General features: G+C 39.9%; 1 protein-coding gene across 2 annotated transcripts in view; it reads left to right on the top strand.

Moving 5' to 3' along the window:
- The window catches only part of arfgef3 (ARFGEF family member 3), a 62628-nt gene extending 37496 nt beyond the window's left edge, over positions 1 to 25132 (top strand). For both annotated transcript variants that reach the window (XM_059566808.1, XM_059566809.1), the window contains exons 27-35: positions 8926 to 9054; positions 9157 to 9333; positions 10097 to 10211; positions 10825 to 10927; positions 16870 to 17001; positions 18242 to 18372; positions 19021 to 19357; positions 21590 to 22474; positions 23651 to 25132. In XM_059566808.1, the coding sequence (XP_059422791.1) occupies positions 8926 to 9054; positions 9157 to 9333; positions 10097 to 10211; positions 10825 to 10927; positions 16870 to 17001; positions 18242 to 18372; positions 19021 to 19357; positions 21590 to 22474; positions 23651 to 23842 (2201 nt within the window). In that variant the 3' untranslated portion in view covers positions 23843 to 25132. The remainder of the gene's footprint in view (positions 1 to 8925; positions 9055 to 9156; positions 9334 to 10096; positions 10212 to 10824; positions 10928 to 16869; positions 17002 to 18241; positions 18373 to 19020; positions 19358 to 21589; positions 22475 to 23650) is intronic.
- The last annotated feature ends 2246 nt before the right edge of the window (positions 25133 to 27378 follow it).

Below are 27378 nucleotides of genomic sequence, written 5' to 3'. Positions count from 1 at the left end.
AATGGATGAAGGATGAAGTCAATTAGAATCGAAAGAGATGAGTTTTCAGCTGTCGCTTGAAAATTGTCTGGGATTCAGCATTCCGGATAGGGGTGGGAAGATCATTCCAGCAGCCAGGAATGGTGAACAAGAATGTTCTGGAAAGTGATTTTGAGCCTTTCTCTAATGGTACCAAAATAACAAAGCGCCTTTAAGGGCACTATATACTCTTTAAAAATACCTTCTTTTATGTTCCACAAAAGAAAGGGTTGAAATGACATTAGGCACATGAGAGTAAATGGTGACAAAATTGTTGAACTATCCCTTTAATATTTTTATTTTTATTATTATTATTATTATTATTAATAATAATAATAATAATTAAATAATACTCCAAATAAGTAACTAAATCTGCCAGCAGGTGGCGATAAATGTCTTAATTCGATTCGTTCAAATGGCTGATTCAGGAATGAAGTAAATGGCACTCTTTATGAATGGGGCCTTGATTCATTGGTTCACACGATTCTTTCAAAACTTAATTCATAAAAACGAACATCTAAGGTTACGTATGTAACCCTGGTTCCTCGAAGGAACGAGACGCTGCGTTGAGAACGTTTGGGGAACGCGTCCAGCGTGACGTCTCTGAATAATGTGTATAATCAGTCTAAAGGAAGGGCGAGACGTCATAGGCGGGTGACGTCAGAGACCAGGAAGCATAAAGCATGAGCGGCAAAGCCGGAAATCAGCCTCAAAGGATGAAGCAAGCGCCAGCCAGAGATGCCGTAAGTGTGGCACTGCGACGCATCGTCTCGTTCCTTCGAGGAACCAGGGTTACATACGTAACCTTAGACGTTCCTCTTCAGGAACTCGAGCTGCGTCGAGAACGTTTGGGGAACGAGAATGCCCACGCCGCCAGACTTTCAAATCTCTGCCTAGTATGAAAGAGCACAGCTAAAGCAAGAGAAGGAGCCTGACAGAATTCGGGGACAACCCGTCCAATGGCCAAACTTCAGAAGGAGTGGGTCTTGACCCCCAGGACAGGGGAGATCAAAGGACTCGAGGCTTAGGATAACATCCTGATCACCGCTTAGCATAAGCTTCTTCTGGCCGGAGGCCTCAGCCTCAGCGCACCATGGAGGAAACATGTAACCAGAGGGTTTCTGCCCACTGATTGGCCACCGAGAGGGGCGCGGTAGGCCACCATGGCCGCCATATAGACCTTCATGGTGGCGTGGGTCAACCCTGAGGAGAGCCTGCAGGAACTCCAGCACTGTACCATACGGGCAGTTAACTGGGTCGAGCTGGCGGTCTCCGCACCAAGAAGTGAAAAGCTTCCAGGCATACAGTTTCCTCATTGAGGGAGCTCTGGATTGGAGAACGGTCTTACAACCTTGGTTGAGAGACCAGAAGCTAAGAGTTGTGCCTCCTCAGAGACAGCACCTACAGCCTCTAAGCTCCATGCGGGGGCGCACCCTCCGCCTGCGAGAGGAGATCTCTCCTGACGGGAACCTCCCATGGAGTGCCGTCAAAAAGAGAAATCAGGCCCAGGAACCATACCCGGCCTGTCCAGAACGGGGCTACTAACAGCAGCCGTACTCCGTCCCGGTGCACTCTCTCCAGAACTCCCGAGAGCAGAGCAATCGGGGGAAAAATGTACAGATGAAGCCTCGGCCATGTCTGTACCATGGCGTCCAGCCCCAGTGGAGCTGGATGAGTCAGAGGAAGCCAGAGGGGACAGTGCGATGTCTCTCGAGTCGCAAACAGATCCACCCGAGTCTGGCCAACATCTCTAACTCTGCTTCATCACCTCAGTATGAAGCCGCCATTCCCCAGGCCTTGGCCCCTGTCTCAACAGGAAGTCTGCTCCCATATTAAGATGCCCAGGAATGTGAATTCGTCCTGGGCCCACACAAGGATCTGGTACGCTAGTTGTATAAACGGCATGAGCGCAGACCTCCTTGGCGGTTGATGTAAGAGACCACCGCTGTGCTGTCGGTGTGCACCAACACATGGCGACCTCTTAGGTCTGGGAGAAAATAACGAAGTGCACGAAGCACGGCCAGCATCTCCAGGCAGTTGATGTGCCATGACAGATGGCGACCACTCCACAGACCGCGGGCAGGGTGGCCACTCATGACCGCACCCCAGCCGGTGAGGGACGCGTCTGTCGCTAGCATCCCGCGGCGACAAGGAGCTCCCAGCACCGGGCCCTGAGACAAGAACCAAGGCTTCCTCCACATATCCAAAGCACGTAGGCAGCGCCGCGTGACCTTTAGCATACGAAGTGGGTTTCCCTCTAGGGAGAACCCCTTGGTCTCGAGCCACCACTGTAGGGGTCTCATGTACAGCAGGCCAATAGTATTCACGTTGGACGCAGCTGCCATCAGACCCAGCAATCTCCGTGACTGCTTGACAGTGAGTGACCGGCCTTCTCTCACTCTCGCGACTGCAGTGAGGATCGACTCGATCCGAGCAGGTGACATACGTGCCTGCATCGTGGTCGAATCCCACACCATGCCCAGATAAGTGGTTCTCTGAACTGGAGAAAGCACACTTTTCTTGGCGTGAAGTCTTAACCCCAGCTCTTTCATGTGAGCGAGAATGACATCTCGGTGCAGAACTGTCATCTGCTCAGATTGAGCTGATATCAACCAATCGTCAATGTGGTTGAGTTGGCAGATCGATCTCCTGAGGGCACTGAGGAGAGACGGGCACCGTGTAATGCGGTGTATACCGCTCTTCCCCAGAGGGGCCTGCCCTCCGAGGTCCTGAGCCGCAGCATCAGGACTCTCGTAGCTGAAGTCTCCTAAAAACGACGTGCCTCAGACCCACGTCGTCTGCTAGGAAGACTAGACCAGAGCCTGCTCGGGGCAGGACCCCGTGAAGTACACTTGGCAGGGGCTCCCACACTGCCATGTGACCTCCTATGGGAACCAGTCTCTCGAGACTGGCCTCTGGTGTGCCTAGAGTTACTAGCTCGGTGTCCTGAAGCGGCGGACCAGCAGGGGACGACCATACTAGCTGCTCTAGAGACCAAATGGTATATGTGAGGATTTCCAGTCAGGATTTAGACCGTATCATAGTACTGAGACTGCTCTCCTTAGAGTTACAAATGATCTGCTCTTATCATCTGATCGTGGGTGTATCTCTCTATTAGTTTTATTGGATCTTAGTGCTGCGTTTGACACAATTGACCACAACATTCTTTTGCATAGACTTGAACACTTTGTTGGCATCAGTGGAAGTGCATTAGCATGGTTTAAATCGTACTTATATGAACGCCATCAGTTCGTAGCAGTGAATGAAGATGTATCCTATCGATCACAAGTGCAGTATGGAGTACCTCAAGGCTCAGTACTAGGGCCGCTACTCTTCACGCTTTATATGTTACCCTTGGGAGATATCATCAGGAAACATGGTGTTAGCTTTCACTGTTATGCTGATGATACTCAGCTCTATATTTCTTCGCAGCCCGGTGAAACACACCGATTTGAAAAACTAATGGATTGCATAGTCGATATAAAAAACTGGATGACGAGTAATTTCTTACTGCTAAATTCTGAAAAAACAGAGGTGTTAATTATAGGACCTAAAAACTCTGCTTGTAATAACCTAGAACACTGTCTAAGACTTGATGGTTGCTCTGTCAATTCTTCGTCATCAGTTAGGAACCTAGGTGTGCTATTTGATCGCAATCTTTCCTTAGAAAGCCACGTTTCTAGCATTTGTAAAACTGCATTTTTCCATCTCAAAAATATATCTAAATTACGGCCTATGCTCTCAATGTCAAATGCAGAAATGTTAATCCATGCATTTATGACCTCAAGGTTAGATTATTGTAATGCTTTATTGGGTGGTTGTTCTGCACGCTTAGTAAACAAACTACAGCTAGTCCAAAATGCAGCAGCAAGAGTTCTTACTAGAACCAGGAAGTATGACCATATTAGCCCGGTCCTGTCAACACTGCACTGGCTCCCTATCAAGCATCGCATAGATTTTAAAATATTGCTTATTACTTATAAAGCCCTGAATGGTTTAGCACCTCAGTATTTGAATGAGCTCCTTTTACATTATAATCCTCTACGTCCGCTACGTTCTCAAAACTCAGGCAATTTGATAATACCTAGAATATCAAAATCAACTGCAGGCGGCAGATCCTTTTCCTATTTGGCGCCCAAACTCTGGAATAACCTACCTAACATTGTTCGGGAGGCAGACACACTCTTGCAGTTTAAATCTAGATTAAAGACCCATCTCTTTAACCTGGCATACACTTAACATACTAATATGCTTTTATTATCCAAATCCGTTAAAGGATTTTTAGGCTGCATTAATTAGGTAAACCGGGAACGGAAAAAAAACTTCCCATAACACCCTATGTACTTGCTACATCATTAGAAGAATGGCATCTACGCTAATATTTGTCTGTTTCTCTCTTGTTCCGAGGTCACCGTGGCCACCAGATCCAGTCTGTATCCAGATCAGAGGGTCACTGCAGTCACCCGGATCCAGTACTTATCCAGACCAGATGCTGGATCAGCACCTAGAAAGGACCTCTACATCCCTGAAAGACAGCGGAGACCAGGACAACTAGAGCCCCAGATACAGATCCCCTGTAAAGACCTTGTCTCAGATGACCACCAGGACAAGACCACAGGAAACAGATGATTCTTCTGCACAATATGACTTTGCTGCAGCCTGGAATTGAACTACTGGTTTCGTCTGGTCAGAGGAGAACTGGCCCCCCAACTGAGCCTGGTTTCTCCCAAGGTTTTTTTCTCCATTCTGTCACCGATGGAGTTTTGGTTCCTTGCCGCTGTCGCCTCTGGCTTGCTTAGTTGGGGACACTTCATCTACAGCGATATCGTTGACTTGATTGCAAATAAATGTACAGACACTATTTAACTGAACAGAGATGACATAACTGAATCCAATGATGAACTGCCTTTAACTATCATTTTTGCATTATTGACACTGTTTTCCTAATGAATGTTGTTCAGTTGCTTTGACGCAATGTATTTTGTTTAAAGCGCTATATAAATAAAGGTGACTTTGACTTTGACTTTGACCTCTGTAGAGGTAGCGAGCCTCTCAGCACCGCTACGTTTCCGGGCGGTAACTGAGAGAAGCGCTCGCTGGAGACTGCTGCACCCTGGAACACCGGCAGGGTTGGTAGATCGATCTCCTGAGGGCACTGAGGAGAGACGGGCACCGTGTAATGCGGTGTACACCACTCTTCCCTAGAGGGACCTGGCCCTCAAAACATCCTAGGCCTTACGCGTCAGGACGTTATGATGAAGGCTATCCAGCGAAAACAACGGTCCGTAGAACTGCTTTCCACTAGAAGCCTTCGGCCTGGGAGCGCCACTCTGACTCTAGCGTCTGCGGAGTACAAAGGTGACACCTCCCGCACGAGGGGCTGGAACATGGTTGGGACTGCTCTGCCCAGCAGCCCCTGACCGCCTCAACCTCCTCAGAGGAAGAGCGGTACACACGTGTTCTCACATAAGAAATTACATCCCTAGAGCCCCTGCACATCCAACTTCACATAGATAAATGATAATATATAGTAGTCAACAACCAGACGAGTCAACACGGTCTGGTGTAGAAAAAAAACTCACATAAAGATGAAACAATGTAATACACGCGTTGCCTCGGCAGCGTGCATGTTCTATTTTATTTTTATATATATATATATATATATATATATATATATATATATGCTACTCAGTCAGCATCAATCTCCTCAGAGAAAGACGAATGCTGCAGCGAGCTCTGCCTCCGAGGATGAAGAAACAACAGCACGGTTTTTCAAACCTCGAGACCGAGCTCTAGATCTAGTGAACACGGGTGGAGATAGGACGAGCCGTCTCCAACCCGTTCGCCAGATCATGTGCGATTCCTGCTATCGCGGTCGCCGCCGTGCATCAGCCCCAACCCCCGAGAGCGGGCGCCGGATCTGGTGGCTAAGAAAGAAGATAGGGACTTGAAAAGACCCATCTTACATTCCTTCCAGCAGATCCGAAAGCGAATCCCGCGAGCACAACCACCGCTCCGTTTTTTTCCTCGACAAAAGCGGGGCTGGCACCGCGAGAAATGCCAGTGAAAGCTCTCTCCTCAATGAGAGCCATCTGAGAGTGAAACAAAGGCTTGCATCGCAGCCGTCAACTCCCTCGAGAGCTGACACTGCGCGCTTCACTCTCAAGCAGACAACACACAAGCTGCGTGTGTCCCTACCTTTTTTTTTTTTTTTTTTGTGGCAGGGAAAACACACAGCCTGAACGCTGCCTGCTCTCGCCCAAAACTTCTCTTGATTGAAGCTTTGACAATGGAGTTTATCAGTGGACAAACGACACTAAATAAGACTCACAAACAGATAGTGACTGACACACACACAGAGCGCTTGCTGAAGACACAAGGCAGATTTCCGGCTTTGCCGCTCATGCTTTATGCTTCCTGGTCTCTGACGTCACCCGCCTATGACGTCTCGCCCTTCCTTTGGACTGATTATACACATTATTCAGAGACGTCACGCTGGATGCGTTCCCCAAACGTTCTTGACGCAATTCGAGTTCCTGAAGAGGAAACACAGAGACGCACAACAGTTCTGCTATGGCTTTAAATGTAATATATTCTTTGCAAAATTTAGCAAAAACAATATTGTGTTTAAAATATAACACAATATCAACTTCTTATTTACTGAACTGTTGTATAAAATTACATTTATTCGCGACAAAATCAGCACTCGTGTGATAGCAGACAGCTCTCCCTGCTCGTGTGATATCTTATGATAATTATGAGACAAAAACACATACAGGGGGATGTTTTTAGTGCACAACTGCATTTATGGAGTTGTTGTCCTGCATCATATTTGTTAACAGTCAACTGTATTAAATGTAAAATGATGTACAGGTCTGGAGGCGGGGCCTGTGCGTTAATTGCATTAAAATATTTTAATCGCATTATTTTTTTAGAATTAATTAGTGAACGCGTTAAACAGAGAGTAGAACAATGGTAACAATTTGAACAATTTTCTGGAAACCGTTTACAGTAAGGTTTCATTAGTTAACTACTTTAGTTAACATGAATTAAGAATAAACTATAGCCTTCTTCTACAGCAGTGGTTCCCAACCTTTTTCAACTCGCGGCCCACACAACCAAACACATATGTTTGCGCGGCCCACTGCAAAAAAAATAAATAACTGACCCCGCTATTGTTGGGTTAATAACTTAGTACTCAGAAGCTATATTGTTAACTGTATTTATTGAATGAACTAAAAAAATGTAATTTAGAAAAAAAAAAACATGTCATGATTTCTTTGATCAATTCTGCGATTGTGACACACACAGATATGCTTTACAGTCATAAATGTATTCAGGATTAATTTGAAACATATTTCCAAAAGAAAACCAAAAGTTCCAAAAGAAAACCAAAAGTCAACAAAAAGTTGTAACATCTCTAGAACATACAAAATAATCACTACAGTAAAGGTGTAACAAAATTTATAGACTTACGGCAAAAAATATATAAGTAAATAAATCCCTTATCCAGGGACTTTTTTTTTCTTTTTTGCCATGCATTTTTCATAGAGCGCATTAATTGTAGCGGTGCCTCAAATGTAGTCTACTCCGTCTGTAGTGCGTATACAGTATGTGTATGCGGTCAGCAGCGAAAGCGCGTAAATGTAACGTGAAAGCACATTAAAGTAATGCACGAGCGCGAATCTCTCTGTTCGCACGCAGATTTCCTTTGCTTTGTCACAAAATCAGACATGCTTGCTCAGATACACGCTGCTCACGCGCGGAGAGTGTGCGCACTTAAAACATGTCTCCTCTCACTTAAACTGCGTCTTGTGCACTCACAACTCTCTCTATGCTCATGTGCTAGATATTAATTATTTTCGCACGTTTTTATTTCTAGCCTTTTACCGTGTGCAGTGTGAACGCTCTGATCCATTAACATGGGCTCGGAAAAAAGGCGCATCACAGACAGTGTGTGAACCTGGAGTTAGGCACATGCCCAGTCTGTTCTGTTCTCGCGCTAGGCGTTTTTTTTTTTATTGTTATTTAATTATATATATGAAATGATGTTATTATGTTTTGACTTAGACATTTTTACATATATTAACAATATTATTATTTCTTTTAATAGTAATTGGCGGCCCACCTGCAATACGGCCCACAGGTTGAAAACCACATTTATTAATCTTAGTTCATATTAATTTCAACATTTACTGATGCATTATTAAAATCAAAAGTTGTGTTTGTTAACATTATTATGCACTGTGAAACATGAACTAACAATACAGCCTCAAAAAATAATATTAAGCAGCGCAACAGTTTACAGCACTGATTATAAATCAGCATATTAATATTTTAAAGTATATTAAAATAGAAAGCATTATTTTATATTGTAATAACATTTTGCAAGATTTTTTTTTTGTTTGTCTTTATTTTTGATCAAATAAATGCAGCCTTGATGAGCATGAAAATTCTTTAAAAAACAGTACAAGTCTTACTGATCCAAAACTTTTGAACAATAATGTATATACTGATATAAGTGATCACCCAAATTTATTTTGTATTTTCAAATTTGCTATTTTCAAATATGTATTTCCCCGGTGTTGAAAACAGGCACATATAAATGTTAGGAAACACGATTCCTGGCTGCACACCAAAATTGATGAACCACTGGATCTTTAAGTTGTAAGGAACACTCTATCGAGTCCAGGAACTTTTAGTTTAAAGTGATTATAATTTATATTTTATACTCGCAGTGTCCCTATTAAATGCAGTCACGCAGCAGTTCATTTGTGATTCAGTCCAGCAGAGGGACCGTGTTCCAGCAGAAAAGTGACGTTAGTTCACACCCTCTGTAGGTTTACAGATAAAAAAAAAACATTCTTACTGGTGCACAGTGGTGATCGGTTTTGTGTGTGTGTGCAGGTCTGATACAGGTGTGGATTCTTCTGTTGGAGCAGCTGACAGCAGCCGTGTCAAACTGTCCTCGTCAGCATCAGCCACCAACACTTGAGCTGCTGTTTGAACTTCTGCGTGAAGTCACCAAGATACCAGGTCAGAAGCCTGTGACTAACACACTTTCAATCATACTGCTGTGGATACGAAAGCAAACCCACAAAGCTCTGGCTTGATACGTTGTCTCTTCCTCTTCCATAGGGCCTGGCTTTGCCATTTTCTCTGTCATCCAGCTTCTTCTTCCCGTCATGTCTCTATGGCTCCAACGAAGTCATGGTGACCACTCATACTGGGACATTGCTGCAGCAAACTTCAAGCATGCCATTGGACTGTCCTGTGAACTGGTGGTGGAACATATTCACAGCTTCATCCATTCAGGTCAAACTAACAAATTAATAATAACAGTTCGTAATATTGCATCTTGTTTATTGCAGTGCACATTGACTACTGATCTAAGCAAGTCAGTCGCAACGTGTGAATCTTAGAAACAGAATGGATCTGGATCTGGATCATCACTCCAAAATGTAAAAAAAGAACAAGAAATTATTATTTGAATTTTTAAAACCATTGAATATTTGCTGCATTGTGACTTTAAACAGTATTGAAGACACTGCAGATAACACTACTGTGTACAAATATAATCTTTATTAGATTATGAAAAACCTGGGGTGTTATCATTTAACTAAAAAGAAAACTAAAAGCATAGTAACCATTTGGTTGCTGATAAAATAAAATGATAATTTAAATAAAAATATATAAAACGTGTATTTTATTTTATAAAAACTATTTATTTAACTACTTTTTTTTTTGTTGATTAACTAAACGAATTAATTCTTCAATATAAAAATATGTATACATAAAAAACCTAATAGAAAAGGGGGAAAACTCAACAAAATGACTGTACAGCAAATCTAAAAATAAAATCAAACAAAAAACAATAGTATATCAGTAACACTAAATAACACTGCACAAAACATCATTATATTTGTTTTTAGGTCTCATTTTCATGAGATTCAGTCCCTTAATACCTGATGTGTACTATATGATATTTAATATAGATAATTTCAGGGGTTTCAACTTGTTGTGAAAATGTTATATGTATATATATGAAATAAAAATTGTATGACTATTTATTTTGCAGATATTGGTTATGAGAGTCTGATTAATCTGATGCTGAAAGATCTATTCAAACTGCTGGTGTCCTGTGTGGCAGAACCAGCCGAGACCATCTCCAGAGTGGGCTGCTCCTGTATTAGGTGTGTGTGTGTGTTCTAAAACATACTGAACTGCCTACATCGACAGCATGTTAGGGAGTTTAAGCAAGCTGCTTAAGCTGCTATGGAACAGCAATGGCATTCTGGCATTCTATTGCACATGTGCGACTTTATCTGCTACTTTTTGAGGTTTTACTGTCAGCAGTTTCTATCAGAGAATAGCTGATTTGCTGTAGTAAATAAATGTTATGTTTTATGGTAACTGTCTCTGTATATCATTTAATGCCAAAATCAACCCTTCTCTATTATGACTCTTTTATTGATTTATTGTTATACTATGTCAAATGATTAAATGATCCACTACAACATCCCCTTAATTTGTGAGGAGTGCAGTCTGCATGATGCAGAGTGTTCCAGATCCATCATTTATGATGTTAGATTCAGATGTGTGTAGACAGTGTGAGGTTTAGTTAAATAAAAATAAAAATTGTGAATATCATTATGTATCTCAAGTGATTACCAAGTTGTTCAAGGAAATAATTCATTGAAAAAGACTTGATGTTATGCTGAAATACATAATTAATTACTTTTTCTATGTCTCCAGTATTGTAGCAGTATGTATATTAAGTTCTGATTTGTTATTTTTGATGTCCAGGTATGTTCTGGTAACAGCAGGGCCGGTTTTCACTGAGGAGATGTGGCGGCTAGCATGCTGTGCCCTTCAGGATGCTTTCTCGGCTACCCTAGAGCCAGTGAAGGTGACATTTATTGAAGTTGTCTTCACTGTCCAAAAATCTTGCATGAGCCTTGACGAAATGTCACCTTTATTTATATAGCGCTTTAAACAAAATACATTGCGTCAAAGCAACTGAACAACATTCATTAGGAAAACAGTGTCAATAATGCAAAGATGATAGTTAAAGGCAGTTCATCATTGGATTCAGTTATGTCATCTCTGTTCAGTTAAATAGTGTCTGTCCATTTATTTGCAATCAAGTCAACGATATCGCTGTAGATGAAGTGTCCCCAACTAAGCAAGCCAGAGGCGACAGCGGCAAGGAACCGAAACTCCATCGGTGACAGAATGGAGAAAAAAACCTTGGGAGAAACCAGGCTCAGTTGGGGGGCCAGTTCTCCTCTGACCAGACGAAACCAGTAGTTCAATTCCAGGCTGCAGCAAAGTCAGATTGTGCAGAAGAATCATCTGTTTCCTGTGGTCTTGTCCTGGTGCTCCTCTGAGACAAGGTCTTTACAGGGGATCTGTATCTGGGGCTCTAGTTGTCCTGGTCTCCGCTGTCTTTCAGGGATGTAGAGGTCCTTTCTAGGTGCTGATCCAGCATCTGGTCTGGATACGTACTGGATCCGGGTGACTGCAGTGACCCTCTGATCTGGACACAGACTGGATCTGGTGGCCACGGTGACCTCGGAACAAGAGAGAAACAGACAAATATTAGCGTAGATGCCATTCTTCTAATGATGTAGCAAGTACATAGGTTGTTATGGGAAGTGTTTCCGGTTCCGGTTTACCTAATTAATGCAGCCTAAAAATCCTTTAACGGATTTGGATAATAAAAGCATATTAGTATGTTATGTGTATGCCAGGTTAAAGAGATGGGTCTTTAATCTAGATTTAAACTGCAAGAGTGTGTCTGCCTCCCGAACAATGTTAGGTAGGTTATTCCAGAGTTTGGGCGCCAAATAGGAAAAGGATCTGCCGCCTGCAGTTGATTTTGATATTCTAGGTATTATCAAATTGCCTGAGTTTTGAGAACGTAGCGGACGTAGAGGATTATAATGTAAAAGGAGCTCATTCAAATACTGAGGTGCTAAACCATTCAGGGCTTTATAAGTAATAAGCAATATTTTAAAATCTATGCGATGCTTGATAGGGAGCCAGTGCAGTGTTGACAGGACCGGGCTAATATGGTCATACTTCCTGGTTCTAGTAAGAACTCTTGCTGCTGCATTTTGGACTAGCTGTAGTTTGTTTACTAAGCGTGCAGAACAACCACCCAATAAAGCATTACAATAATCTAACCTTGAGGTCATAAATGCATGGATTAACATTTCTGCATTTGACATTGAGAGCATAGGCCGTAATTTAGATATATTTTTGAGATGGAAAAATGCAGTTTTACAAATGCTAGAAACGTGGCTTTCTAAGGAAAGATTGCGATCAAGTAGCACACCTAGGTTCCTAACTGATGACGAAGAATTGACAGAGCAACCATCAAGTCTTAGACAATGTTCTAGGTTATTACAAGCAGAGTTTTTAGGTCCTATAATTAACACCTCTGTTTTTTCAGAATTTAGCAGTAAGAAATTACTCGTCATCCAGTTTTTTATATCGACTATGCAATCCATTAGTTTTTCAAATTGGTGTGTTTCACCGGGCTGCGAAGAAATATAGAGCTGAGTATCATCAGCATAACAGTGAAAGCTAACACCATGTTTCCTGATGATATCTCCCAAGGGTAACATATAAAGCGTGAAGAGTAGCGGCCCTAGTACTGAGCCTTGAGGTACTCCATACTGCACTTGTGATCGATAGGATACATCTTCATTCACTGCTACGAACTGATGGCGGTCATATAAGTACGATTTAAACCATGCTAATGCACTTCCACTGATGCCAACAAAGTATTCAAGTCTATGCAAAAGAATGTTGTGGTCAATTGTGTCAAACGCAGCACTAAGATCCAATAAAACTAATAGAGAGATACACCCACGATCAGATGATAAGAGCAGATCATTTGTAACTCTAAGAAGAGCAGTCTCAGTACTATGATACGGTCTAAATCCTGACTGGAAATCCTCACATATACCATTTTTCTCTAAGAAGGAATATAATTGTGTGGATACCACCTTTTCTAGTATCTTGGACAGAAAAGGGAGATTCGAGATTGGTCTATAATTAACTAGTTCTTTGGGGTCAAGTTGTGGTTTTTTGATGAGAGGCTTAATAACAGCCAGTTTGAAGGTTTTGGGGACATGTCCTAATGACAATGAGGAATTAATAATAGTCAGAAGAGGATCTATGACTTCTGGAAGCACCTCTTTCAGGAGCTTAGATGGTATAGGGTCTAACATACATGTTGTTGGTTTAGATGATTTAACAAGTTTATACAATTCTTCCTCTCCTATGGTAGAGAATGAGTGGAACTGTTCCTCAGGGGGTCTATAGTGCACTGTCTGATGTGATACTGTAGCTGACGGCTGAATGGTTGCAATTTTATCTCTAATAGTATCGATTTTAGAAGTAAAGTAGTTCATAAACTCATTACTGCTGTGGTGTTGGGAAATGTCAACACTTGTTGAGGCTTTATTTTTCGTTAATTTAGCCACTGTATTGAATAAATACCTGGGGTTATGTTTGTTTTCTTCTAAAAGAGAAGAAAAGTAATCGGATCTAGCAGTTTTTAATGCTTTTCTGTAGGATATGTTACTTTCCCGCCAAGCAATACGAAATACCTCTAGTTTTGTTTTCCTCCAGCTGCGCTCCATTTTTCGGGCTGCTCTCTTTAGGGTGCGAGTATGCTCATTATACCATGGTGTCAAACTGTTTTCCTTAACCTTCCTTAAGCGTAAAGGAGCAACTTTATTTAAAGTGCTAGAAAAGAGAGAGTCCATAGTTTCTGTTACATCATCAAGTTGTTCTGAGGTTTTGGATATGCTAAGGAATTTGGATACATCAGGAAGATAACTTAAAAAGCAGTCTTTTGTGTTAGAAATGATGGTTCTTCCATACTTGTAACAAGAAGTAGAATTTACAATTTTGGCTATATGAATTTTGCAAAGAACTAAATAATGATCTGAGATATCATCACTTGGCTGAATAATTTCAACACCATCAACATCAATTCCATGTGACAGTATTAAATCTAGAGTATGATTTCGACAATGAGTAGGTCCTGAAACGTGTTGTCTAACACCAATAGAGTTCAGAATGTCTATAAATGCTGATCCCAATGCATCGTTTTCATTATCAACATGGATATTAAAATCACCAACTATTAAAACTTTATCTGCAGCCAGAACTAACTCAGATGTAAAATCACCAAACTCTTTAATAAAGTCTGTATGGTGCCCTGGTGGCCTGTATACAGTAGCCAGTACAAACATAACAGGGGATTTATCATTAACATTTGTTTCTTTGGATAATGTTATATGAAGTACCATTACTTCAAACGAGTTATACTTGTAGCCTGCCCTCTGAGAAATCCTGAAAACGTTGTTATAAATTGAAGCAACACCTCCACCTTTGCCTTTTAGACGTGGCTCATGTTTATAACAGTAATCTTGGGGGGTGGACTCATTTAAAATAATGTAATCATCAGGTTTTAGCCAGGTTTCTGTCAAACAGAGTACATCTATATTATGATCAGTGATCATATTATTTACAAAAAGTGTTTTCGTAGAAAGGGATCTGATATTCAATAAGCCAAGCTTTATCATTTGTTTATCCATATTGCTTCTGTTTTTTATTTGTTGAACCTCAATTAAATTGTTAATCTTAACCTGGTTTGGACGTGCTTTGTTCTTTGTAACCAGGGTTAGCGAAAAAGTCATTTTTGTGCAAGTGAGAGCTAAGTCTAAGTATGTAGCCAAAGGTGTGCATGCCACGTGTGAATGGTTTGGTTTGGATATAATTAAATGTGAATGCTGCATGTTCAAAGTCAAGATTCAGCGCTGTTGCGTGTTGCAATTAATGAATACAGTTAATTTATTCTATTAGATAACTTATGATCTGATGAGTAATGACAATGTCATTACTTCATAAAGAGTTTGAAAAACTAATCCATATGAATCGAGCGGTTCATTCCAAATTTTCTGAAGAGAATCGATCGTTTTTTATGATGAATAGATTGAATTTAGGCTTTTACTTGAATGTAAACATTGATCAGCGAACATAGCCAAAAGCTCAACCTAACCTGAATAACGAACAAGAACAAACCTCTTCTGGAAGTTCAAACGTTGCATAAGGTTCATTCACGTGTGTCATGCAGAACATTTGAGCTTTCAGAAGAGGTTAGTTCTTGTGCATTATTCAGGTTCGGTTGAGCTGCTGCTTATGTTCACTGATCAGTGTTTACATTGGAGTAAAAGCCTAAATTAAATTTGTTCATTATAAAATTCTCTTCAGAAAATTTGGACTAAAGCACTCGATCCATATGGGATTAGTTTTCCGATCTCTTTATGTATTTTTGAAGCTTCAAAGTGGTAGTTACAAAGGCAATCAATGGAAGGAAATCTGACAGCATTGTCATCAAAAAGATCTTCATTTGTGTTCCGAAGATGAACAAAAGTCTTACGTGTTTGAAACGACATGAGGGTGAGTAATTAATGACAGAATTTTAATTTTGGAGTGGACTAACCCTTTAACTGTTCCGTCCTGGTGAAATGACCTGCCCAACTCAATCTGAGCAGCCCTTAGCCATCTTCAAGAATCGGCTAAAAAACACATCTCTTCTATTTTTATTTGACCCTCTAACTCTAGCACTCTCTATTCTTAATTATATTCTTTAAAAAAAAGGCCTGTATTTAGACATAAAGTGCAGAGAGCCACACATTACTTTGGCATGACACACATTGTCCTTTGTCTAACAAACACATCTGTTATGATGTGCCTGGCCTGCCTTACAGAACTAGCTGCTAACCACTAACCAGTTTATCATTCGTTGACTATATTAAAAGTGAAAAATAAGAAATATCACACAAGCTGTTTCTAAGCTGATGAAGATGAAATGCTTGTCAGGCATGAAAAACAAGACTAATGGAAAATCATGCCTCTGTACAGCTTTTGAACAATAGATTGAATGCAACTTCATGCTTAGGATGATTACAGCCGCATGTGGTCTTTGCTTTCTCAACTAATATTCAGGACGTAATCTTCTTTAAGGCTTAGTGTTGTGCTACTTTATGGAAAGAAGCAAAGTGGTGCTACTATCAGCCATGTGAATACACATGTGTAAAGATGACTTGTAAACTTGATGCTTTTGTGATTATGACCAAAGACTTTTTCATTGACACTTTAGTAGGATAGAGTGAATATATACTTATACTTTTGATACAAAACTGAGCAGTCATGAAGATTGCAGTTTGGCAATTAAGTTTCCTAAAGACTGTGCCAGTAATCTGTTTTTTACTTCCAAAACAACATTGCTTCAATCAATATAATTGGCCCCTGGACTGGATCTGTCTGTATGACCGATGGCAGATGGAGAGAGTGTTTTGTTCGGTGCAGCAGATGGCGCAGAAATTATAGGCTTTTAAGCAGTGAAAGTGCTCCTAAAGAGAGGTGGTTGATTCATTTCAAGAAATCAGTTCATTGAAGTTGTAAAAACTGTTAATGTGATTGGCTGCAATATCTTTTTGGTTGAAATGATGATTCAGCAAATAGATCAAACTATTTGCATTTCAAACCTTTTCAGAGGTATTCTTGTTTAAAGCTATATCACAACCCTACACAAGCATTAAATCATTAAACCTTACAAAAGAGTGCCATATACTGCACTTTATTCATGCAAGTATTTATAGCACAAAGTATGTTCTGTGTATAAACAACATGAGATGTGTTTATAATAGGTAGAGAATGAATGTAAACCAGTGCAAGATTTGATCCATAGTTTAATTTTAAAAGTGTGAATAGAAAATCTATCCGTGTTATTGTTTTCTACATACCTTCTCTGTCCTCTGGCAGAATCTACTAGCTTGTTTCCGGAGTGGTTCGGACAGTTTCACTGGAGATGCATGTGAAGTGAAAGTTGCGGCCCCCTCACACTCCCCTTCAGCCGAGGCGGAGTACATGAGGATCCGGGCCATGGCTCAACAGGTACTTGAACACTTCAACTGACTCAGCCAGACATCTTATACCAACTTATGGTGCTAGAACATGTTGATACTGCGAGAAAATAGAGCAGTAGCTGTAAAATGGATAGTTATCTGGCTTTTAAATCTCGAGACAAGCGCTTTATACACTAAAAATGGCTTCAAAGCAACTTTATAGTAGTAGGCAGAAAAAAAGCATCAGTGTCCCAAGATTCTTCAATCAGCTATCAATCATATAGTTTGTATGTACAACTTGCGTATACAGTATATATGTGTGTGTGTGTGTGTGTGTGTGTGTGTGTGTGTGTGTGTGTGTGTGTGTGTGTGTTTGCATTGCTTTGACTGAAACCATTGGTTGATTATGTACAATGTCTGCACTTTATTGGTCAAACCTCTTTTTTCAGGCATTAACTTCAGCAGCTATGAAAACAATAGCATAACAAAGGCTAAACCCTGCAGTTTAGAATCCTGGCTAGAGGAAGTATTTTCACCCTAATGTGATCAGCCCCCATTACCACACAAAAAAACTCCAGTTTGATCTAAATCAGACAACGTGAAGAGATAAGAGGCTTCCTGTTTCCCTTTTTTTTTTTTGCTATAAATGTATTGCCATGCCATGGCAAGTTCAAGATATCAATAATCTATTTTCAATTTAGCGTCTTTAATTTCTTGACATAAATTTGACTAGGTTTGGTGACTATTGCGTGGATTCCTGGGAGTAAAATCATGGATTTTCATCAAAATTCAAGTGCTATCTTTTCCCAGGGTCTACATTCAGTGCTTTGGCACTAAAAAATTAAAATGATAGTCATTACTGCAACTGAGAATATTGGGAATTATTAATATAGTAATAAAGATCACTAAAAGTAGTCACCACAATGACAAACCAAAAAAAAAAAAACTTCCTGATAAGTTTTATTTTCTTAAAGCCAAATGTTAAATAGTTTTTTGAGCACTGGAGTAACTGGTGTTTATTAAAGCAGTTATTCACATTAGACCGTGTGCTAAGGGAATTTCAAGAACTACAATCCCAAAGACATCATCATATTTTCAGGGTTGTGATGAGACCAAAGATTAAAATGTAACAATCTGTCATTAGAAGAATGAAGTGGATGACCACTAGATTGAACTATTGAGAGGAAGCATATGTGGTGTGGTATATTGCTTTACTAAATGTCTGCTTGGATTTTTGCATGTAAAATTCATTGATAATAATGATAGAATGTATTTTTTTCTTCTTCCAGGTTTTCATGCTAGATACACAGTGCTCCCCTAAAACTCCGAGCAACAAGGAAGGTTTTGAGCACGCTCAGTCCTGTGTGCTGATTATTGAGCTTCCCGCCGATCAGCACTCCAATGGTCAAGCTCAGAAGAGGTGAGATGATGTTTTAAACTCCTGTATTATTACAATAATTATTTCAATATTATTTCAATAATTCATATATTATAATGTGGCACAGGGCCATAGGAAAGTTTTGTGGTTGATTGTTATGGGATTCAGTGACAAATTTATAAAATGCCTTTTATCCGTACACCTGATATTAAGGAACTAAATTTTATAACCTGCCCGGTAAATTTGACCTAACCCGGTAAAATAAAGATTCAGATTTAAATATTGTTTTAATTATAAAGTAACCTGTGCTTGTATGTTGTCTTATTCTCTTTTTCATGATGTGCTTGACACAGAAAAATTGGGTAAGGCCACTGCAAACAGAATCTGCATGCTTTACTGTTCTTCAGTTTTAATGTTATATTTCATGCTTTTCAACCAGGTTGTACGTTGCATGGCACTGCATTTGTTGGTTTGATTTTGATTAGCTTTTTTAAATATAGTAATTCAAAGTGTGTAAAGCATGGAATAGAAAGTTCATATACTGTAGCTGTTCATATAAATGATGTTATCGGTCTCACATGGATTCCTACTTCTGCTGTTCCTGAATAAAGCGATATACGTAATGAATCTGTTTTAATCAAATTGAATGGATCAGAGTGCTGTTATATTCTCTGTTCTGTCACTGTGCAGGATTCCTTTCAGGACTCTGGTGGTAAGTTTACTGTCCCATCAAGTGCTCCTGCAGAACCTGTATGACATCCTCCTAGAGGAGTTTGTGAAAGCTTCTGGGAGCTCCGAGAGCAAAATCCCCACGGCAGTGTCGGAGCCGAAACCCGCAGGCTTTCTCCGCTACATCTCAATGCAGAACCTGGCCATCATCTTTGACCTGCTGCTGGACTCGTACCGCACAGCGCGGGAATTTGACACCCGTCCAGGACTCAAGTATCTCCTCATGAAGGTGTCAGGGGTGTGTGGAGCCGCTAACTTATACCGCCAGTCTGCCATGAGCTTCAATATCTACTTTCAGGTACATTTACAGTACATTTTTTCCTCTGATATAAATATTCAAATTAAATCAACACCCAAACAAACTATTTTGTGAATTTTTGCTATTTATCTGTTCTGTGTAAAATTTCTGAAAAAATTTTGTTTGTACATAGTCCTGGATGTGTAAATGGGGAAAAAAACTAGATTGGACCATTCAGACCGAGCAACACAACTTGTAGCCAATCAACAATAGGAGCCATTAACATTAGCTGCGTTTACATGGACCCTACTGATCCGATCGTAATAGGACTAGAAGCACAATCAGAATAAAAAAGTCACATGTAAACACGTCAATCGGATTGAATTGGCCAGATCCGACAAAAATTTTGATTGGATTGTCAGGGGTGGATAATCCCTTTTGTAATCCGAGCGAGAGGACATGTAAACACTTGATCGGATTGAAAACCGAAACTGGAAAGTTCTGCGCATGTGCAGTGACATAGAAATAGCATAATGACGTATGACGTGCGGAGCGAGGTGTTCTTCCTGGTGAATAAAGTGTCATAAATAAGTGTCCTGTCATTATAAATCTCCCCTTTCACTCAGTGTATGTGAAGTGGAACAGGACCACATCCCACCAATCCTTGTTTAAGACACTCATCCACAGACGACTAGTTTTGGGTGCGGGAAGGGACACTTTTACTCCCTTTTTTTTTTTTTTAAGTAACGTTAAGCAGCACAACAGTTCATGTTCTGGTCGTTGTCTAATTAGGACCAGAAGTAGATAAATATCATGTGTGCTTTTTAAAACAGTATGCAACAGCAGCCGTAAACTCTGTATATTCATGCAGTGTGCGCATGTCAAAAGAGTAAATCCGATCAGAAGCTTGTGACATAAACGCGCATATCAAGCCAATCACTTTATTTAGCGTTCATGTAAACACTATGTTCAGATTCGTCAATCAGAATTAATTCAATCCGATGGAAGCAAAAAGTGTCCATGTAAACGCACCTATTCATGATGGGGGAGAGAGAGGGTGAGCAAGTGGTAGATTTGTAGAAAGAGACATGAGGAAAAGAACAGAGGAATATCACTGGACAAAGACGAAGAAGAAGAGGAAAAAGAAGAAAAAGCGTTACAGTCAGCCAAGAGCTAGGACCCACGTCAATATTGGAAAAGTTTTCCAATATTGGCCAAGGATATGCTGTTGTTGTAATGTTAGCTGTAGTAACAGAACTGATTCAACCATGCTTGTGTGGGCTGTGTGTGCCAGCTGTTAGTCGTTGCATGTGTCGCATTGCATATTTGATTTCTAGTATCAGCAGATCATCTCAGATATCGCTTACTGTACCTTCAAGGAATTAAATAATTAATTAAATATTGTATAATAATTCCCTGCATATTACATGTTATTAACATCCTATTCAAAACACTGTTCTTGACCTAACTTCGGTGTAGTTTCATCTTCATTTCATCTAGGGCCTGTGTAGAACACAGTACACTCAATTAAAGAACAAGAAACAGTCAAATTAAATGTTTTATCTCACTCAAAAAACTAGTGAGATAAAATAACACAAAATTTATTCAGTATTTCACCACTGCTTAAAAGGTTTTCTTTCAATAATTAAAGGTCAAAACAAATATAAGTAAACAATGAACAATACTTTTAAATATTTTTTAGTAATTCCTCATATACAGTATATTTTCAATAAATCTTAAACAATCATTTAGAATTTTTAAAGGTTTAAAAAGAAGTCTGCTCACCAAGGCTGCATTTATTTAGTCAAAAATGCAGTAAAAATAGTAATAGTGTGAAATATTAGTACAATTTAAAATTAACTGTTTTTTATTTAAATAAAATTGTGAATTTTTTTAGCAGCCAGAACTAAAGTTCTCAGTATCATGTGATCCTTCAGAAATCATTCTAATATGCTGATTTGATGAAAACATTTATGGTCAATGCTGATTTAAAAAGAAAAAACGTTTGTGCTGCTGTATATTTTTGTGGAAATAAATGCTGTTCTTTTAAATTTTAAATTAATCTAAGAATACTGAAAAGTGTCCCGGTTTCCACAAAATTATCAGCAGCAAGTGTTTTTTTAACCTACATAATAAGAAATGTTTGCTGCTGCTGCTTTTGACATGCATTACTGTGGCCTAACTGTGTTTTGTAATTTGTGTTAAAGTAAGAATTTGTAAGGGAAATTGAATTACTTTCCATTTGCATTATGGATCGTCTCGATATGCTTTCCCGTACGCTCTTTCCCATAGGCTTTGCTGTGTGCAATGCTGACAAACCAGGAGAGCATCACTGTGGATCAAGTCAAGAAGATCCTGAGCGAGGAAGAGGACGGCGGCTCCGACTCTTCACAGCAGTGCTCCTCCGAGGATGAAGATATCTTTGAGGAGATGGCCCAAGTGAGTCCTCCACGGGCACGCGAGAAGCGTCAGTGGCACGCTCGCATCCCATCGCTGAGCACACAGCCCGCCAGTAGCATGGACTGGGCATGGCTGCTCAAACGTCTGCACAAACTCTGCATGGACTTGTGCAACAACTACATTCAGATGCACCTGGACCTGGAGAGTAGTGTGGGAGAACAGCTCACCCACCGGGCTGACCCGCTCTTTTTCTTACCCCTTTTTAATTCCGAGACCCCCACACCGACTCCCGGGTGCCTGTCAGGCCACGGAACGCCCTCGGAGGACAGCTTCCGCCTGCACCTTGACGAGACTCCCTCAGAGGAGGTCCACAGCCCTGGTGGGTTGGGAGCAACCCTCCCCCAGATGAGAGGAGACAGGAGGGATGGTGGACGTAAGAAGGAATGGTGGGAGAGTGCGGGAAACAAGCTGTACACCATCGCCACCGACAAGACCATCACCAAACTCATGATTGAGTACAAGAAACGCAAGCAGCAGCACAATCACACCACGTTTGCCAAAGATGTGAAGGTGGGAGAGAAGAGGGGTGAGACGGTGACCCTGCGTGGCCCGGACTCCCCAGGGCCCCAGAGGCCTCAGCAACTGGTAGAGCAGGGTCCCATGCGTCACTCCTTCAGCGCGGGGCCTGAGCTTCTGCGTCAAGAGAAAAGACCTCGATCGGGATCCACGGCCAGTTCCCACAACATCTCACTCAGAGACTCTGAGGCACAGATACAGGTAAGACGGGACAGGAAACAAAGTACAACTACCAAAATAATGCGAAAAAGCATATCAGCTGCAAACATGTTAATGCAGGTGAATCATTAAAAGAAATTACTAGTGCACTTTAGCCTGACTACATCAGACTTCGTACTTCTGCTCAATTTCAGTTCACTTCTTTACTCAGTCTGTACCCAACACCACCCCCCCCCCCATGAGACAGTAAACGCTTGTCAGTTATGCCTTTCCAGACTCTGTCTACGGAGCAAATCTAAGTAGCTGAGTTTGGTAATACTCTCTCGTAAACACTACATGCATGAATACTGGGGGGGTTTAAATAGGCACTGATGTAGAATCGGTGAGCGGGACTAAACGGGTAGTGATGTAGAATCATGGGCGGGGCTAAACAGGCAGTGATTTAGAATCATGGGCGGGGCTAAACAGGCAGTGATTTAGAATCATGGGCGGGGCTAAACAGGCAGTGATGTAGAATCGGTCAGATGGAGGGATTATTGTTGCGCCCTCACATCGTGTTATTTATGGTCTTTGTTCACTAAAACAAAAACTAAAAAACCTTTTTGTTAACTGAAACAAAGCTAAAATAGAAATAGTAGATTAATGACTAACTGAAATAAAGTTGAAGTACCAAGTTTACTAAAACAGAAATTATAAATTAAATCTAAATAAAAATGTTTAGATTAAAATGAAAATTAAAATAAATGACAAAAAATTAACAGTCAACAGTACAATTGAAAGCTAAATCAATATTAATAAACACTATATTGGTATGTAAATAATTTTAAATTTAGTTGAATTGAACAAAAAAGAAATCACTTTGCAAGGCAGTATTTAATCACAACAGAAGCACAAGAAATCCTAACAATCACCCTAAGGCCAGAAACACACTGCACGGCACTGATGGACTTGTCTCTTTAGAAGCTCTGTCTGTAACCCCAAAAGCAAACCAACCTCCCATTTAGACTTTGTGGAATGTTGTTTTGCTTGAATTACTGCTATTTTACGCATTTCTTTGTGTGGAAAATAAAACATTTTTATATTGAAACAATATTACAAGCTACAAATGCAATATGACATGAAAAAGAAATTAACATAGTCAAATGACGGAACTTTCAGCAAATTAACTGTATTTTTCTGGAATTGCAGAATTATTTTATGTGAACTTTTTCTGTCCAGGCCTGGACCAACATGGTCCTTACGATCCTGAATCAGATCCAGGTCCTGTCGGATCCCACGTTCATTGCCCTGCAGCCAGCGGTTTTCCCCTGTATCAGTCAGCTGACCTGTCATGTGACTGACCTCAGAGTGAGGCAAGCAGTTCGCGAGTGGCTTGGACGAGTGGGTCGCGTTTATGACATCATCCTGTGATGACATGGCTCATTTTTGATCTCCAGCAGCCTTTTCCATGGAGATCTTTTCCTTGTGCTTTACTGTTTGCTTTGGCATACGCTCATAATTCTGTGATGATGCTGTTACCTGCTTAACTTTGCTAACTTTTTTATTGTAGTGCACAGTGATCTGTGTAAAACAAATCCCTTTTGTGAATGTTCTTCAATATTCATGCTGTTATATCCGGAATCTATATTTTTATTTCTTCATTTCTCTGAAAGTTTATTGGCTTTAACCGTACATGTGCCATATATAGGATTATGTTGTTTTTCAGGGTGTTTTCTCTCATCTAGCCCTTTAAAACTTTAACTTGAAAGTCCCCTGAACTTTTCAACTAGTTAAAATCATTGCACAATGAAATGTGGTACTTAATGCACCTTTGCTAAAGCATTGATTAATGTATATCTAAAGCACGAACTTAAGCTTTGCTAATGCAGTTTTTTTGTTGCTACAGTAGTATTACCAGAATGCATTTCCAAAATATACAGTGCACACAATGCTCAGTTGTAGATTTCAAACCGCTTTTTTCCGCATATTCTCTGAACAAAACACTGTAAAACACCACATCCTCCTGATATCAGATCATAGAGTATAAGGCCTTGTTGAAAATCAGTAGGCCAGATGTTTTGTCTGTAAATGTGGAAGCATTGAAGTCACGTTCAGCTTTCACAAGAAAGCTGATACACAAACACTACACTAGCTCTCAAAATGCCCTTACACCTCTTTCTGTTAAAATGTCCAATGTCCATCCATCCTGTCAGACAGACACTGTGCCATGGATTCCATTACCCACAATCCAGTGGGAGTCTGTGGTTTAAAACATCAGATACTGGCCACACAACACTACATCTGACTAAACTTGAAGAAACTTTTAAGTTGAGTGTATACTTTTCATAGCTGCACCGTTTGTTGTCTTAAAACTACAAAAGCAGGAGGTTACTGAACACATTGAAGCTATTATACATTTGAAATTTAGGTAAAATTTTTAACTGGAGACTATTTACATTCTGTATTTGTTCAAATTGGATATGTTTGCACTTTTGGAGGCTTTATTCCAAATACATTTTATTTCTTGTTCTAAAACTGCAGTTGCTTAAAAAATGTTTTCTGTCCTCAGTCATCTGCATGTACTGTATATGTAGATTTTGTGTGTGCGTGTGCATGAAAAAGGATGCATTTTATTTATTTTGCCTACAGTTTTTTTTATTATTATTATTGTGAGAAATCAATACATATGACAAGCTACAAAGAAAGAGTTTGTATCGAATTCATATACTTTATTTAAAAAAAAAATCTACTGTGCTGTACATCATGTGCAATGGGAGTTATAGAAAATTGGAAACCATATATAGACATGCTTTACATATATTCAGTGCACACAGCCTGTTACATAATCATAGTCAGAATGTATAATCCTTAGCTCCAGTGTCTCATATTCTGTTTATTGTGTTTATGGCAACTGCTTCGCATAACCAACAGGGAGAGGTTAAAAAGGATGTTTAAAGGGACCAAAGACAAATTTATATTCGATATCAGTGTTCTGAAACACTATTATGTTCTTCATTTTTAGCAAATCAAACGCGTTTTATTTTAATTTTTTTTATATAATATATATATATATATATTAGGTGTGTAACGGTTCACAAAATTCACGGTTCGTTTCGATACAAGACACTGGTGTCACGGTTCGGTACGGTTCGGTACGTTTTAGATACAGCAAAAAGAAAACATTGGCAGATAAATTTCCTTGATTTTTGAAAAAAAAATTATTTAGTAAAACTAACAAAGTATGTTTTTTTTTTTTACATTGAACAATGATGGAGCTATTCTTTACCTAATCTTCTATGGTGTTTTCTTAGCAGCATACTGTATAAAACAAAAACAGCTCCTTATAAAAAAAAAATGAAAATGTTATATTAGTTATGAACAAATACAAAGATGTAACTTTTTATATGGAACTCTATAACTGTTTATATTGAGTGTGTTTTTACTCAATTGGTTCTCTATAGGGCTTATGTTTTTTGGAACAAAGCAGGAATTACGGTCTGTCTGAAATGGGCTCGTGAAGGGATATTCTAACGGGGCTCAATTACATTAAGCATGTTCTTAAAACCTAGGCGCTCGCTCACTCAGTACGCGCTGAAGGCTCGTTGCAAAATGGCTAATGCGTTTAACAGACCAGAAATAGAAGATCCTCCAATAACCAACAGGTCTGGTGCTTGGGTGCACTTTGGATTCCCTGTAAGCTATAATGGTGATGATAGAATGAATGGTAAATAGTAAGGTCTCATATCCGCGGCTATAACGTAAATGTAGCCTACCAATCGCCGTGGTGATGTCTTTTGCCCTGTTTGAATCCGTTGGAAATGTCTGTCTAAATGCTGCGGGCATAGTTTGTTGCGTGTATGTTTCTCCTTTTTCCGTCTTTTCCCAGATACTGACACACTAAGGTGATGTCGGCGTGAATGAGTTGACATGTTTCAAGTGTTCCCGCTGGCGTTTTTTTTTTTTTTTGTATTCACGCTGTTGTACCCTAGATGCGACATATCGTTGTTTTTTTTATCCACCACTCTCTTGCCATCACCATTATAGCTTACAGGGAATCCAAAGTGCACCCAAACACCAAACCTGTTGGTTATTGGAGGATCTTCTATTTCTGGTCTGTTAAACGCATTGGCCATTTTGCAACGAGCCTTCAGCGTGTATTACTGAGTGAGCGAGAGCCTGACTGAGTAGCCTAACATAAACATATAAGTTGGTGTTTTTTTCTTCTTCGGGGATGTCAGGGGCGTTGCCTGTTACGTCGTTTGGGTTATTGGGCTACCTTGTTGAACGCATATCATTATATTTCACAATTTTTTTTATTTTCCAAATATAATTAATTAATCCAACGAACCGTTCGGTCCATAATGCGTACCGAAAGCCTCGTACCGAACGGTTCAATACGAATACGCGTATCGTTACACCCCTAATATATATATAATTAAAGCTTCATTTGTCCAGAGTAGGAAAGGATTTATATATATATATTCTTCCGTTATAGTTACAAACTGAGCTGTAGGCTACATTTGTCTACTTTGTGTTGAGTAGTGGACAGCACAAAGTTCAGATTGAAATCAGATGTTTAAACAATATTCGATTTTATAAACTCTAAGGGATATATATATATATATAATTATATATATAATTTGACTTTGAATCTAAACTTGCAGTACTCGGTCTAAATCCACAGGAAAACACTATGGATTATGTTGTGTGGAATAAAGCTAAAGCTACAACAGATTTCCCTGGAATTCTCAAAACATCTTAATTTCAGTTTTGCTAACATATGTTCAATTCATAATGCCACTCCATTTGACAGCACACCATCTTTAATTATCCCATAATGTACCATGCATATATTCTTTTAAGTATTTTAAGTATTATAGCAAGAATAATACTTCTGTGATTTATTCTGGGGTACCAGTACTTTGCTACATGGTGTTTATTATCAAACTTCCAATCAGTTGCAGTAC

Source organism: Carassius carassius, chromosome 14, assembly GCF_963082965.1.
Source record: "Carassius carassius chromosome 14, fCarCar2.1, whole genome shotgun sequence".
In the NCBI taxonomy this organism is placed as follows: Eukaryota; Metazoa; Chordata; class Actinopteri; order Cypriniformes; family Cyprinidae; genus Carassius; species Carassius carassius.
Note: the sequence above shows the minus strand (reverse complement) of the source record. Positions and strands in the feature narration are given on the sequence as shown.